At 40.7% G+C, this 16504-nt stretch overlaps 1 protein-coding gene across 2 annotated transcripts in view; it reads left to right on the top strand.

Moving 5' to 3' along the window:
- The window catches only part of spock2 (SPARC (osteonectin), cwcv and kazal like domains proteoglycan 2), a 30958-nt gene that overhangs the window by 5151 nt on the left and 9303 nt on the right, over positions 1-16504 (top strand). The window contains exons 2-3 of one of the 2 annotated variants that reach the window (XM_022212502.2): positions 9748-9756; positions 10289-10334. In XM_022212502.2, coding sequence (XP_022068194.2) covers positions 9748-9756; positions 10289-10334 — 55 coding nt within the window. The remainder of the gene's footprint in view (positions 1-9747; positions 9757-10288; positions 10335-16504) is intronic. The other variant, XM_022212511.2, reaches the window with a different exon arrangement.

Here is a 16504-nt window from a genome sequence, read left to right as displayed (position 1 = left end):
GTGGGGTGTCTCGGCCGGCTGCCAGAGGCCTAGGTGGGCTGTAATTGAGTAGAAGGGAAAAAGAAATAGGCTTTCATCATGCCGGGCTACAGCTGCTTCCCACAGCAATACAGTAGCCGCAGCTGAAGGGCACAGGTGTCGCGGAGACAGATTTGCTAAGTGGGGTGATAAATTTCAAAATTTGTAGAGAATTCAATTGTTTACAGAATTGAATAAACGCTTCCTCACCCACATCTGCAATACAGGTGGGACTAATAGCTGCAAAAAAAAAAGAGAAAAAAAAAAGACACGGGTCTTGTTGTGTAGCATTTTCTCTTACAGCCTGCGAGCGTTTCGTATCCGTGAGTGACCTGCTTCTGCACCGACTACACCTGGGAGTCAGTGAGCCAAATAGGTTGTTTGCTGCAGAGAACACCTGACATCCAGAAATCTGCCTGTAATGAGCTCTTTGTGGGATACTTGTAGTTAGAAAACATGTACACAGTAAACAATCCACTTATTATCAACAGCAAAATCCCCAAAGTAGTCTGAATGGCACATCAGTGGGATGTAAGTTTGTGTAAATTCAGACGCAAAACGGGAACTTTTCTGCCTTTTTCAAACTCGCAGTAACTCTAAGTGGCAGAAGCTGTCTCTACAGTAAATGCAGCGAGGCTTATGCCAGACTGAGTCACAGCCGGTGTGAGATCAGGTCCTGTAGGTACAGTAGCCGATACAAAAGGATTTGATTAGTACCGAGCTCCTGAGAGAGGGCTTGCTGAGAACATGTTCGCAGTAATCAGACTCAGGAAAGCACGCAAATACTGCACTGGAGGAAACCCGCAGCTGAGATGACGCTGAGAAGACCTCGTGATGAAAACCAACATGAGACATATTGCAAAGGACGTGATTTATGGTCCAGTCATACCTTAGCAACTGTAACTAGGCACGGCTGATCGAGCTGTTCATGCAGCGTGCTGAATTGAGAGTGATGCTTCATTAAAGAAGTTAAAGGTGATTGTCCGTTTTTATCTCTCCAAACTAGGAAAAGACTGATTATTGGCCTGGATGATTATTGTGACTAGTATTTGGCATTTTCCCAATTATTAGTGTTTAATCACTATTTCTATCTTACATATTCAGTTATAGCCACCCTTATTAATGAAGAAACCAAGTTATAAATGAGGTTATCTGCTATCACATGCTGTTAAACATTACATTTACTGTATTTAAGTTCCAAATAGCTTTGTCATGATCCCTGCTCCAGCTCCTGTTTCTGTCCTTCGTTCTCCCTCCTGGTCTCTCCTTTTTGCTCCTGCTCTTTCTGTATCTTTCTATTCTGTTTTGATCTGTCTCCCTTTGGCTCCCTGTCATCTCTCTTCCTCTTGTCTGTCTCGTCCCTGTGTCTTGCTCTCCCTGCACACCTGTCTGCATTCAGCTGATTAGTGCAGGTGACTCATATTGCAGTAATTAGCTCACCTGCCCACATAGCTCTGTTCACTATTTAAACCCTGCTCAGTCACTCAGTCCCTGTTGGCTCATAGTGACTGTTCCCCACCAAAACTGCCACCTCTGGGCTATTTCAGCCTCATGCACTCTTCTGTGTCCCCCTGCCTCCTGGATTTCCCCCCTTTTGGGTGCTCCTGTTGTCAGTTTGTGGATTTTCCCCAGCCTGTTTCCCCTCGGTTGTCAGTTCCACCTTATTGTGAGTACCCCTCTCTAGCTTAGTTTGGTTAATTTAGTTCTGTTTTGTGGACTTGTGTTTTGTATTCTTAGAATTTAGCTTGTAGAGTTTTGGTTTGGCTCTTTCCCCCTAGTTCAGTTCCCTATTTATGCATTGGTTTAGTTATTTGGTTTAATAAATCTCTTTCAATCATTCGCTTGTCTGCCGGTTTCTGCGAGTCTGCGCTTGGGTTCTCCGGCCTTGTCCCGTAACAGTCTTTCTGCGTTACCAGTACAGTGGTCCTTTGTTTATCGTGGGGGTTAGGGTCCAGAAATCCCAGCGACGGGCAAAAATTTGCCAAGTAGCAACTTTATATTTATATATAATTTAAGTAGTTAAACCTTTTCAGCGATGATGAGCATCTTTGAAAATACCACACAACCACAACACTGCAAAGCAACACTATGTGCAGTGATCAGAGGTCAATGTGAAATGGACAAGGCGAGATGCTGAACTCATGCTATACACGGGAGACGAAGGAAACTGATGCATCGGTCGCTGAGCCAATCGGTGCCCAGCGCTGTACGGATTTTATTTCAATTTGATATTTTTTTTAGTATGTTTTAATTATAATTTTATACATTTTTATTTTACTTTTTGTTTGCCTGGAAAAGGCCTGTTTTAATGCAAAAAATTTTTAATAATAAATATAGAAAAATACTTGTATACTGCAAAATTCTACAGTATAGTGAAAAATGTATGATACAAAATTAGACACAATTTGAAAATTTGTGATACAGTGAGGTTGCAAAAAGTGAACCACAATATGGCGAGGGACGACTGTAAATGGCATCTAGCCTAGCCACGCTAGACCCATGCTCTGAAGACGCAAAGGTCTTGGCACGCTCGACAGGGAGGGAGGTGGGCTAAAAGGTTAGCTATCAAATCACTCTGCAGCAATTGGGTAGGTATACAACCAATCAGCGCAACGAATAGGCTCCTAGAGCGCCGGAAATCAGAGGATGCGGTAGTTCGGTGAAGCCTTATTTATACAGTCAATGGGTGAAGCTGAAGTATATTACAGACATGTTAACAGATTATTTAGAGTCGGTGCTAATGGAGCTCAACGACTGTTGTCGTTTTTGTTGTCGACCCTGGCAGAGAATTAAATTCGTTGCCGTGGGTTGTCTAGCGTGGCTAGGCTAGCTGTTTCCGGTTGTTTCTGTCAGAATCGTCGCGCCTCTGTCGTCACTTAGTTACGCCCGCCTTCTGACTCTACACTTCATGGTGATTGGTCCGGCCAGTTTTAGGAGAATCCAACCTCGAGCCTTATGGAGGGTAACTAGACCCACCCTGGCAGAGAATTAAATTCGTTGCCGTCGGTTGTCTAACGCGGCTAGGCTAAATGGCATCAGTATCAGACTGGAAAACCCGTATGAGTTTATTCCTACTCTAAACCCAAAAACAAAAGTATAAAAATGTGTTTGTCTGCTCTAAGTTAACTGAGAGCATTTCTTTAATGTCGTGCTACGTTATTTTCCGAGGTTATGTTAAAAAGTCCTGTTTGAACATCAGCTTAATGGACTAAAATGTTTTCGTGGCCACCAGCTAGAAATGAGAAGCCACTTTGGTCTACCTCTGTTTGAATCTGTATCCAAGGCTCCGCTGCTTACAACAACACTTTGATGGTAAATATTTGTTGACAGGCATAGCAGCAGCGGGCCAAGTGAGGATATGTACAATGACTGATACGTTTGTGTTCTAAGTACATTCAGCAATTATTTGGATCTATTTTTGAGGGATTTCAGCAGCATTGTATGAGTAAGATTGAATTTGGTAGGCACTACAAATGACAGCCGGTCTGCTTTTTCCACACGAGATGCCAGATTTTGGTTTCTGTCACTGCTGATCTGATTGCAACTCGATTACACTGTTTTAGACTGACCCCGTCTCAAATCGTTGGCTGATTCTTATCCTTCTTGTAGCCCTTACCTAGGCAACTTCATTGATTTTCCATTGTTGTACGAGTCTGTTTTTCAGTTGGTGTTTTCAGTGAAGTGTGAAGGTTCTCGCTGTTTGTACCAGATTCTCCTGTGAGTTGCAGACTGTTTTCTTATTCCCCGCAGGGCCCTGAAAGGCACAAGGGTTGATTTTATTTATAGATAGTGAGTACAGAGCTGGCATGAGTGCACAGAGATTTTGTGGACTAAGTGTGATTTTTATAGCTGTGTCTGTGGAGAGTGTACGCTGCACATATTGCAAAAACAGCAGGGATAAAGCAAGAAAGTTCAAGAACTGGTGACACTGCATCAAAATTCATGTCAAATTCTGTGAAACCAGTCCATTTTTTTTTCCTTTACTGTACCTCTGAAGACATACCCGGTGAAAGGAAAAAGCAGTCACTGTTTAGATAATTGAGTGCAATTTTCAGTCAGCCTCAGTATTTGACCTTTCATCCATCTTTTGCTGTCAAAGGATTTCTGATGTGGCTCTTCTGTACTTGAGTGTGGAGGCTGACATTAGAGCCCTTCTTGAATGAGGAAAGCAATTGTTATGCATGCACAATATCCATACTAGTTAAGTGTCACGCCATTCAGCACAGACATAAATGAAAACCTTTTATCCACTGCCCTCAGTAGGAAGGAGATTACTCATTTAAGTACCAGAAAGGAGTCCAGTGCAGACAATATGTCTATTCATCTGCCAGAGTGTGTTTTAAGACAGGCACATCATTAATTCTAAATTAGAATTTCAATAGTCGAGTGTAAATGCTTTTTTCTTAACGCAGCTAGAGACATTTCAGTGTGCTTGAGGGACATTTTCTGTCTGTTATGTGTGGACTGGACACAAATCTGACCACGGCATCATTCTCTACACCCACTGATGAAATGATCTCATGCTACACAGTAAGGAACATGCAGGAAGCACAGTGTTGCCAAGACTTCAATTGCTAAACTCAGATCTGTCATAAGGTCCAGTCATTTGAGCTGTGTATTGTGTGCTGTGGTTTGGTGTGCAATAGGCTGCTGTGAATACACCGGATCCTTAAATTCTTCCTCTGCGATTGCAAATTGCAATTTTGCATTTTCAGAACCAAAAAAGGATTATTCAAATTCTTTTATGATTGAAATTCTTGTTGTGGCCGTAAGAGGTTAAATTACCCAGTACCTCACTTGGGAGAAGACCAAAGATTAGAAGAAAAGAAAATGGAGAGATAAGTGCAATTTTTATTCAAACTGTGTTTTTTTTTTTTTTTTTACCCCTGTTCTCTCCTGTGAGTCATTGTAAGGCACTTTGAATTTATACTGTGACTCCTCATGCCTTTGTCCCTGCCATTATTTCAGCTCCCAAAATGTACAAACCTCTGCTTCACCTTTCTTTTTACCCATTCTTCCGAGTTCTCTTGCATAAGCTTTGCTCCATCCTGTAAGCAGAGCAGCACTTGATGCTCTGCGATCCTGAATCATGAGCTCAGAGTCCTCTGTGCATGCAGACATACGAATTAGCAAGCTTGCTACTCATGCCCCGTGGCTCATTGTGCATGAAGATAAGAGGAGAACGAACAGAATGGGAAGATTGTTCAGGGCGGTTTGTTTCATCTCAGGCACGTTGCATGTGATCTGTAAACCAAAGCGGAGAAATCGTGAACAGCCACCGAGTCTTTATGTGGGTCTCTAGGTGGGAGGAATTGATAGGATGCAGTTTGTAGCATCGTATATACATGTTAACAAATTATAGTGCCCAGAGGCTGCTGTGAAAAACCTCAGGGCAGTATAATGTTCTCATTTCAGCTGTGTTTTATTTGATTTGGGACGTTGGCACAAAAATCCAACAGTATCTCAGTGGTGCGCCTTCGCTGATATAAAAAAAACCAACAAAACATTGTCTTGTAACGATTGCACTATTTTTAAAACACTGAAACCACTGCAAGTCTCCTTTTTCGCTATAATTAGGATGTTCTACTGCTTGCTGATCAGCCAATTGATGTTTCCAATTCTTGCTGTGTGTGGTCAGCCTCTTTGCACCCTCATCTTTCAGTGGTTCTCATCTTTGAAGGGGTCCTTGTATTTGCTTGAGGACATCACTTGATGGGAAAGAGGATTTAAAAAAAAAGTAAACTTCAGGAGCAGAAGTGGTGGGCTGATGAATCTGGAAATGAGTGGGACCTTCAGTGTTGAGTGTCTGGACTGTCAAACTCGGCGAACTCTTGCCAGCTTGAACGTCTCCTTCATTACATGAGGAAATGCATATTTGAGACAGCCCCTCCAGGATAAAAGGATCGAGCTTAGTCTTTTCAGAAAGTGCTAAAAATCAGTATGTTCATATCAAGTAGGTTATAGCGGTATAAGGCAAGCCAGGAAATCCACAGAGGGAGGAGGCTGAGGTGCATGGATAGGTCAGCAAAACATTGCATTTAACACAGATGACTAGTAGTTTCCCATTTACTACTGGAATTCAACACCATGATCATTCCATAACTGAGGTATTATTGTAACTCAGTCATTTTATCCAAATCCTGATTTTATTTTTTTTTAACCCTAACCCAGTGGTTTTCATTCTTAACCTAACCAAACTTTGACCACATAGAATCAAATCAGAAAGTTTTTATCCTGATCATACAGAATCAGATCAGAAAATGCCTAAATGTGCCATTTTGTGTGGCAGGATTTGTTTCTTTTACAGAATGTACATTAAAAAAAAAATAAAAAAATGTGAAAAACTCAGGTAAAATTCCAGGAACCACAGACTGACCTGCTCTATTTCAAGTAGCAGACGCCTAAAAATCAAAAATTTGCGTGAGTTTAAATTACAAGTTTAAACTGACTTACATTTTGGAGCTCCCTTGACATTTGAGTTTAGCGTGCAGCAGCTCTAAGGCATTTCACCTCACTTAAAAAAGGTTTCACACACGGTCATACATGAAAACCAGAGATTGGGCTCTGTGTGGGCTGAAATTATTTTGTCATGGTGTGAATTGTGCGGTGCTTGTTGGGAGTGCGGTGCTTACATCGTAACTCTGGGAGGTTCAGCGTGAGTTTGATGAATCCACCGGAGGCCAATATTAACAAAAATCTCACAAAAAGGTCAAGTATAAACACTCAGTTCTCCGCAGCCGAGTGTTATTACCCCGTCCTTTGTTACTGATGAGGCCGTGATGCACTCTGCAGTCACCACGAACAAACCCCTCAGGATAAGCGCAATGAACAGAGTGCATCTGACAGCTGACATTTACTCAGAAACATCTGTCAGTCACACATATGATCCTTCAGACACCCACACACCCACACATTCATTTCAACCACTTCCCTGTTTGTTCCTCTTTTTTCCATTCAACCACAACAAGCACAGTCTGTCTGTCAGACTTTTTTTTTTTTTTTTTTTTTTTTTTTGACAGATCTCTGACTGTGTGCAGTTCCTCCCGAGTTGAACCCAATTTTTCAGCGGACAGCTCATCGGGTTGTGATCCTCCCCCTACAGATGTGACGGATTGTGATCTGTCAGTCAGTATTGTGGAGCTCGGCAGTAGGGTGAACATTCTGCCATGTTTGATGTGGAGGGCGAGCTTCCCCGCTCTGTTTAACAAGAGGAGATCTTTCTGATGTTATCAGCTAGATCACAGAGCTCCTGGATGCAGCTGAGTGTTTTCAACTCTCATCCTGCTTCCTCTAATCGCTCCCATGGAAAAAGCGGCAGCCTTTTCATCCGAATTTTTGGGCAATGAATCGCATATGCGAGTGATGCAACCTCGCTGCCGCCGTGTGCCAAACTTGTCACCTTGCTCCACGTTTCATGCTCACTTTCATTGTACACTCAGGAGAATTTATTTTCCCTGAATACATTTTCTGCAGCCTCTCTTTTATGAAATCATTGATTTCCAGTCCTTTCAGCGCAGCGGGACAGCTTCCTCATTGGTCCTGGCAGAAACACAAATACAGAGAGGCTGCTAAATAATGCAGGACCTGAAGCATCAATAAAGGAGGCAAGGGAGGCATCAGATTAATGACCAGGCCTTAAACTCTTTGAGGTCTCACCCTGCTAATGCTCGACTCCATCAGGATCAACAAGGTTAAACTACATAACCGACAGTCATTCACGGAGCTCGTCTGGAGTGTTGAGTTAAGATCCAAACCGAGGCCATTTTATGAGAAGTGATTCTTTTGTCACAGAGGAGAGCGACTGAGCTCGGCAGTGCAGCGAGAAAGAGGACGAGCGGAGCAACAGGAGCGCAGTTTGGTAGATTTCAATTCACCAGTGGAGTCCTCGCCAGCGATGAAAATATTTACCTCTGTGAAATAAAACTGTGAGGGTCAAAGAAGAAGGTCCCAGCTTTGACGAGGGCTGCTTGTTTCACGTGTTGTGTCGGGATTTATCGCCTTCCAGGGAGCTGTTTGGCACACGCTTCCAGTACAGTAAATGTTTACTGTGATGAGTAAGTCATCGCTAAGGAGGGGTGGTGGCTGATTGTAAATATCTTGAAATGACTTATGTTTATTATTTCAGACGTAGCAATATGCTCCAAAATCTTTACATCTGCACAGTCTTCTGTGAGTTTCCCTTATATCTGAAGCAAATGTAGTTAGAAGTGTGTCTAATTTAATACATTTACATATTTCTGAATTTGAAGGTTTTGGGTTCTATACCAGGTGTGTCAAACTCATTTTAGTTCAGGGGCCACATTCAGCCCAATTTGAACTTAAGTGAGCAGTAAAATCACAGCATAATAACCTATAAGAAAATATAACAACTCCAAATTTTCTCTTAGTTTTAGTGCAAAAAAAGTCCACATTTAATGAACTATCTTTTAACGAAACACTATGAACAATCTGAAATTTCTTAGGAAAAATAACTGAAATTTCGACAATATTATGCCTCAGTTTATCATTTACACATGAAAACTTACCGATCACAGAATATCTACAAAGACACGAAGCATTTATTCATAGAATATCTACAAAGACACGAAGCATTTATTCATAGCTATCTGGAACTGAATGATGTAGTATTTTACTTTATTATCAAAATGACAAGTCAGACAAAACACAAGACAAAATATTACAAAAATGACCAAAAATGATAGACAAAATGAGACGAATGACACAAAACAAATTTTTTTAAAAATTAACAAAAGTTACAAAGCGACAAAAAATGGACAAGACACAAACTAAATGACAAATAACGCAAGTGAGACAAAAATGCAAAACCACAAAAATTATACACAAAACGATGAATAAAGCAAAATACAAAATGTCAATAAGTCAAGCACAAGTGAGACAAAACGAAAAAACAAAATGGCAAAAAATAGACAACACAAGTGAGACACAAAGCAATGAATGAAGCAAAACAAAAAATGACAAGACAAAAAACATAAGTGAGACAAAAAGGAAACACAAAGCGACAAAAACATGAGACAACAAAAGACAACAAAAGCAAGACAAAATATTCCAAAAAATGAGATGCAAAATGACAAAAGAACAATGATAGTATTTTACTTTATGATCAAAACAACTTGTCATGGTCTAGAAATTATTTTAAATTTATAGTTTTACAAATTCATAATTTGCAGTTAATGTCTTCTTTGAAATTTTTACACTTTACGAAGTCATCCCACGGGCCGCATGTTTGACACCGCTGGTCTATACTGTCAATGGGGGAATTTTCTTCAGTTTTTATGTATTTGTATAAAATCAAAGAACCTGATAATGTATTTTTCCTAAATAATCTTAGCAGGACAGATTTTTTTTTTTCTCTCCTTCCCTTGATTTTTCTTACTGCTCTGAACTGAAAAAGGTTTAGGAAAAGTTGATGTGGTTCCTGTTAGGTTAGGATGTTCTCCATGTATGTGTCAAGATCTTAATAAATGATGACAAAATATGTGTTTTTTATCACTAACTTTATCACTCAGTTGCGTTTGAAGTCATGGTTGTTTCAATGTACAGATAAATACTCAAAATCAGGCTTTCAGGTGCTCTGAAATGAACATAAAACTCTTTCTTCTGACCTTGCAATGTCACTGAATACAGCTCAATATGCTGTATAATAAACTACATTTCTCTTTTTCACTAACGATATAAATCTTCTCTCTCCTTTTGCCATCATCTCACCAGGAGGTAGAGGTCAGTTCTCTTCACTTTTTTGTGCAAAGCTCCTTTAGCTGCCTTTGTGAAATGTCTTTTTCATTCATGACTCTTTTCCTTGTCTTTATCTTTGCTTCTCCATCCATCTTCTCTGTTTTTTTTTCTTGTTTTTTTTTACCCAGCACTTCCTTCAGCTTGCCCATTTTAATTAGAACAATTAATGTTGTAATTAAATGGGGGGGGGGGGCGTTTGCTTAAAAGGCGTCTCACCCCGATACCATATGTCTCACATATATAGGCAGAGGGTGCAGATTTGTTGAGCTCATTTCCATACAGAATCTTATAGCCATAGTACGTATCCGTCTGTCTCCGGTGTGACTCACTTAGCTAATTTTCATGCCATTGTTGCACATTATAATCAGTGTGCAGTGATAATGCAGACTACTTTACATCTCCTCTGTGATGATGACAGTGTTAGAGTATCAACAACACCGTGCGCTCAGTGTGAATAACGTTGATCTTGATTATCTGCAGCTGCTAATAAACGATTGTTTTCTCCGTGTTTCTGCAGGATGATTACGTGCGTACTTGGGATGAAAATCAAGGATCCAATGACAGTAAGTCTCACATTGTCTTCTTTCTGTGTCACTGTGTGGTTAGTTGGGTTCCTGAATGTAACTAAGCATTAAAGTATTTTGTTGGTTTTTCGCTAATTTAAAAAAGGCTCCTCTACATCAATCAGCCACAACATTAAAACCACCAACGGGTGAAGCGAATGGCTATCTTGATGCAGCTGCACCTTTCAGAGGTGGGATGTGTTAGACAACTTGTGAACACGCAGTTCTTCAGGTTGGAAGCAGGAAAATGGGCCAGAGTAAGGGTTTTAGAAATTTTGACAACAGCCACATTGTGATGGCTGAATGACAACCGGAGATGGGGTCATGGGCGGTGGAGGCTCATTGATGTGGCGGTTCAATCCATCTGAAACGCTATTGTCACACAAATTGCTGAATACCTTCATGCTGGCTATGATGGAAAGGTGTCAGAACACACAGTGCTTCACAGCTTGCTATATATGGGGCTTTGTAGCCACAAACCGGTCAGACATCCACCACCATTAGCACCTACGGAACTGGACAATGGAGGGATGACAGACAGTGATCGGGTCTTTTGAATCATGCTTTTTGTTGTTTTTTTACATCATGTGGATGGCAATGTCTCTGTGTACTGTTTACCCGGGGAAGAGATAGAAACAAGATGCTTTAAGAGAAGAAAGCAATCCCCACAGTTGCAAGGTCTTTCAGGGCTTTAAAGGCTCACTGCTGATATCTTTGTACTTCATACGACAGAATGCCTTTAAACATCTTGTGTAGTCCATACCTTGACGTGCGATAACTGTTTTTACAGCACAAGGGAGATGCACACAGTATTAAGGCAGGTGGCTTTATCATTGTGGCCAATTGGTATATTATGGCTTTGTATTTGTGTGTTACTCATGTACATAAATTAGGAAAGGAAATCATGAACTTATCATGAGCAAAACAGTTCCAGAAACTATTGTGAAGTCAATAAAGTGTGCATCTTAGTTCCTTAATGTAGTTTTATTACAAGTAAGCAGAAATAAATTTAGTGATCGCAAAATATTTTCTGACATTATTTGTTTTGCTAAAAGTATCAGTCTTTTGTTTGCTGATGATTTCTTAAAATAAATATGCAAGTATAAGGCCAGCCTAATTTTTATTACTATTGATTATAACAATATCATCAGGGTGATATATAGTCCTTCTTGATGCATTTTCTCTCATGAAAATGGAAAATGTCCAGTAAAGTATAATGTACTCTAAATCCACAGGTGCATAGCTTGCAGGAGTATGTTTTTACGTGCAGGTGCCTATTTCCTCTGTTTATGTCAGTCACTGACTCATACAGTCTCCTGCTGGGCTTTAGAAGTCATTTTTCAGCTTGCCATTGTGAAACTCTGTTATGTCTTTGCTTGAAGCATGACTTAACACCCAGTCCGTTTCTGCAGAGAAGATGTTTTCAGTTCACTAGTCACCGTCCTCTCTCTGCGTTGAGACAACATTAAGAAACTCTTTAGCCCTGTAACATTAAGGTTATGCAAGCCGTAGTGCAACACTCCTTTAATGCTTGTTCTGCGACACAGAGATCATCACGACACCAGTATTCACCAGGGATCTTAATGGTGTCACATTTTAGAGCCAAACTCCATAGAATATCAACATGTCCCAAAATGAAACCTTTTAAAACCAATATGCAACAGCTTTGAGCCATCTCATTTAAATGTTAAATGATTTAAAGTTGTATCACCTCCCAATAATTTCCTCATATGAACAATCAAAAACACTTTAGAAAGACTATATTAAAATTGTTGATGCACAAAATAGAAACTCTGAGATCGTCTAAACAGAATTGAGTATACCTTTGTTTCCTGTCAATCTAAGTGCATGAACATGGCTATAAAATATTCTGCAAACACCAGAACTTTCTCGGTTTTGCATCATATCTCCACAAGGAAACAGTTTACCACAGGGTTAGTCTTTGCAAACATGGAGAAAGAGTAAAGGAGATCAGATTTTGTCATTATTTTGAATAACATCTCATAATGTCAGTTTCTATGCACAGTGTCTTTAGCACAGAGATGAAACATGGCTACGGGATTTTTAAAAAAGCCTAATGAATGTTGGGAGTACATTCTGTGCACAGATGACACCAAGATAAATTTATTCAGCTCAGATGGGATCCTGTATGTTTGGTATTAATGCGGTCCGGACTACCACAGTGAATGCATTGTCCTGACAGTGAAGCACAAGAGTGGGAGTGTGATGATGTGACGCCCCATGGTGCAAAGAAAATGACATTAATAGATGGCACCATGAGGCCCTGTGGCTATAGATCATGAAAAAAAAAATCAAAATACTGGCAGACTACCAGTCTACAGAAGCTTGGCAGAAGAGAATTATTCCAGCGTGATAGCGATCCAATGCATGCTGCCAAAATCAAAATTCTTAAGAAGAAAAAAGTAAAAACCATGACTGGGCCAAGTGTATCACCTGATTTGACTGAAAGCGCTTTAGTGGTATTTTAAAGAGAAAGGTAGAGTCACACAACCCCTCCAGCAGAGAGTAGCTGAAAAAATATTGTCTCTAAAGAATAACAGAACAATAAAAGTACAGGGGAAAAAAACAGAATCTCAGTGATGAATTGACTTTTGTTGCACTGAGCTAAGAGGACTGGTTTTTTTTAAATAGTAAATCTAAACTGTCAGTTTTTCATTTTATATGAAAGTCAACACCCTACTGTTCAACTTACAGGTAATACAGTCACTGTAAGGTGATACAATTTTGAATCATTTGACATTTAAGCGCAAGTTTATACTCCGTTATGTTGCATACCGTGTCAGAAGAATTTAAAGGGCACACACAAGAGAAGGCAAAGCTAGGCTGAATCAAAAGCATGATTTGCTCATTTGATTGCACAAATTATTATACTGTGGGTAGGAATTCTTTCATGATCCGTCTGTGCTCAAAATGTTTCATTATGCACTTAAAATGTAGCTACAAATAGGCTATAAATCCATACATAAAGACAAAATGGAAGGAAAAAACGGTGCCTGGGATGCGTGCTGATGCAGTGAAAGCTAAGTCACAAGATTTATTAAATGTTAATGTCATTAGCTGCATGGAGACAGCATCTGTGGCTTGTATCTGACCTGTGATGCTTCCCAGACCATCAGCAGCTCACTGGATTAGACAGTGTATGTTCTATGTTGTTGTGTATTCTAGGGTCAGGCACCCGCTGTCCTCACTTGCAGCGGTTCCTCAGCGAAAAGCCTGAAAGATGTTAGCACTCTGTTTTATCTGCTCGAGCGGATCTGATGCGTCTTCCCCAGGAGATGCTGAACAACCCATCACCACTTGGCTCGGCTCAGTCCTTGTTCTCCCAGCGTCCGATGTCTCCTCATAGACTCCTGCTACAACTCCGGCCCTAATTGAGCCTCTGCCAGATGAAGTCATGACACAGTCATGTCCTCAACCATTGTCGCTTGATTTACGGTTTAAATGAAGTCAGCTGTATGGCAGAGTCCATTAGCGCAATTTCCAAGGGCTTAATGAAGGACTAATTATGGTTTCCAATAAAAGGCCAGGGAGAGACGTAAAAGCATGAGAAGAGGGAGAGACAGGGGTGGGAGCTAATACGCCTTGATTTAGTGTAAAGCGACTGACATCAACATTATTCCTGCCGACTCCGAGGCAGGTTGGTGATGAGGAAATTGTGGACTGGGGGGTGAAAGCAACTTGGCGCATGTGGGAGAGTATGATACTGTTGGATGCAAGGGAACAAAGGAAAGATAACAAGGTGTCTTTGTACTCTGCTCTTCTGTAGAGAGGATGCTGTCAGTTGCAGAGGAAGGATACAAGAAGAAGGGAGTCATTAGCCTGCAAAATTACTTGCACAATAATATGATACATTCAGACTGTAGGAGAAAGAAAGGCCAGGAGTTTCCTGCTGTTCTATGCGACGACTGATACAAGCACACATGATCTTTGTTAGCCAAAGTTGTTCTTTACACAATCAGTCTTTTTTTTTTTTCTTTTAGACTTGTTGCAATGGAAACTATAGTAGTATTTGAATGATGAAAAATGTTAGCATTGAAACTATGCTAGGTTTCACTGAGCTGCCCAATATGGATGCTTTTATATGTCAGAGGAGATAAAATAATTCACAAACTGTTGCCTCGGTTCACAGTCAGCCCCACCAATATAAATCAACTTCACAAGTGACATCTGTATCTTCAGTTTTTATGAAACTTAAAGAAAAAACGCTCGCCTCAGGTTGTCAGATGAATCGTACTTCACTACTTTCATTTCACACAGCATAAAGCCCTTCATCTATATTTCCCTTTCTCTCGTTTTGACACAAGTGTGCTATCTCCCTCCATTGATCTGCCTTCCTTTATGAGTGACCTAATGAAGCGAAGGAGTGAAAAGAGGAGATTTGTCCCTCTGAGACATTACTAAATCAGTGTGATGTCTTTACTCCCGAGCTCTGCGCCTGCAGGCCTCATTTCTCAGCCAGGCAATGCCAGACCGCTATACCGCCGCGCCGAGGAAGACGGAGCTTTTAGAACTGTCAACACCAGCTAACGCACAGACAGTCGATGCACTGACAACAGACCGAGATGGAAATTTGCATTCAGACACCACAGCAGCTGACTCCGCTTTAGCCAACTCAGTGCTGTGTGAGGGAGAGGTCAGGGTAATTTGCAGTTGATTTCTGCAGTCGATTCATCAGTCCGGCTACTGATTGAATCGCCTCGCTCTTAACACTGTAAACACCGCAGGCAAACAGTTGTAATTTGGAATCGTAAGGACAAACAAGTTTATATATACACACACACAAACATACATGCACGAACACACCCACACTCGAGTGCTTGTGTGCAGCAGTCACAAAAGACCTGATCCTCGTACACTTTCAAGTGGAATTTCCAGAAGCCAATATTGGCCTGAGAGGCCAGGTGAATGGACGCTTTCTGGCAAATCAGTGGGTTCAGATCAATGGCAGACAATAAGAAGATAGGAGAACATGCCGAGTCCACACTCCACAAGGTTTAGAGTTTAATACCTCTTGAGGCCATTGATGGATATTGGTATTTGAGAAGCACAGACACATATGGTAGACTGCCACCAAATGCTGCATTGAAATCTTTAACCGCCCACCAAGCAGCTCTTTTCTGTTCTTTGGAAAAATCCTGCCTGCTGTAAGACATGTCCATTGCTATTAAAACATTCTCACTTCACAATATCCACCAAATCAGATTGTGTGTCTACACTGCTACATAATTTCCAAAAACGGGCATTACAATCCTCCAAGGACTCCTGCTGCCCTTCTTACCATCACACTTCACAAATTTGTCCGGTGTCACTTCCTGCTCTCAGGCCACTTGGTTGCCTCTGTCCCATTCTGAACCTCACATACTCAAACTCCAGTTGGCAGTTTACCTCTTCTTGCATTTAAAAGCAATATAAAAAAGAAAAGCCTCACATCATTGTCTTGCCACCAAATCTCCACGATTATAACCTTGTCTAACTATGCCCCAAAATAAATCCTCACTCTGGCGTGTTTCCCCAATATTTCTTCCTTCCACATTTTGTGCATGCAGTAATGGTTTTTAGAAGACACAAAGCTGCAGTAATCAACATTTTTATTGTTAAAGTTAGACATTTGGGAACTAGTCACATTCCTGCCAAGATTCCACTGAGGACCATTTACATGTCTCTGTAGTAACTATAAAGCTAACGCCACATTCACAAAGGTTGCAATTAACACTTTGTATTGTAATTTACTGTGGGATGCACTGTATTGGATTATTTCCAATACTTGATATGCTATTTTCTAACTCCTTTTGGCCAAAACTGATGTTGGCACCTATTATTTCCACTTATTTGCCGAGAACATCAAGATTATCCAGAAATTTAAGTAATCTATTATGGCTACTTATATTGTCATGACCTACTGGCAGGTGCAGAAATTAAATACAATCCTGTTCAAATGTACATATTTGCTTGCCAAAATTCGAAAGCTACACAGGGGCAGCGGTGATTCAGTGGTTGAGGCTTTGAATTACTGTTCAAGGGTTCAAGCCTCAGCACTGTGGGCAGATGTAGAACAGGACTTCTGGAGAACTTAGCTGGACTTGCTACTGTGTTTAGGATTTATTGATGGAAAACCTGTTCAAATAAAAGCATCTCCAATGTGCAATAGC

This window comes from Acanthochromis polyacanthus, chromosome 15 (genome assembly GCF_021347895.1).
Source record: "Acanthochromis polyacanthus isolate Apoly-LR-REF ecotype Palm Island chromosome 15, KAUST_Apoly_ChrSc, whole genome shotgun sequence".
Lineage (NCBI taxonomy): Eukaryota > Metazoa > Chordata > Actinopteri > Pomacentridae > Acanthochromis > Acanthochromis polyacanthus.
Note: the sequence above shows the minus strand (reverse complement) of the source record. Positions and strands in the feature narration are given on the sequence as shown.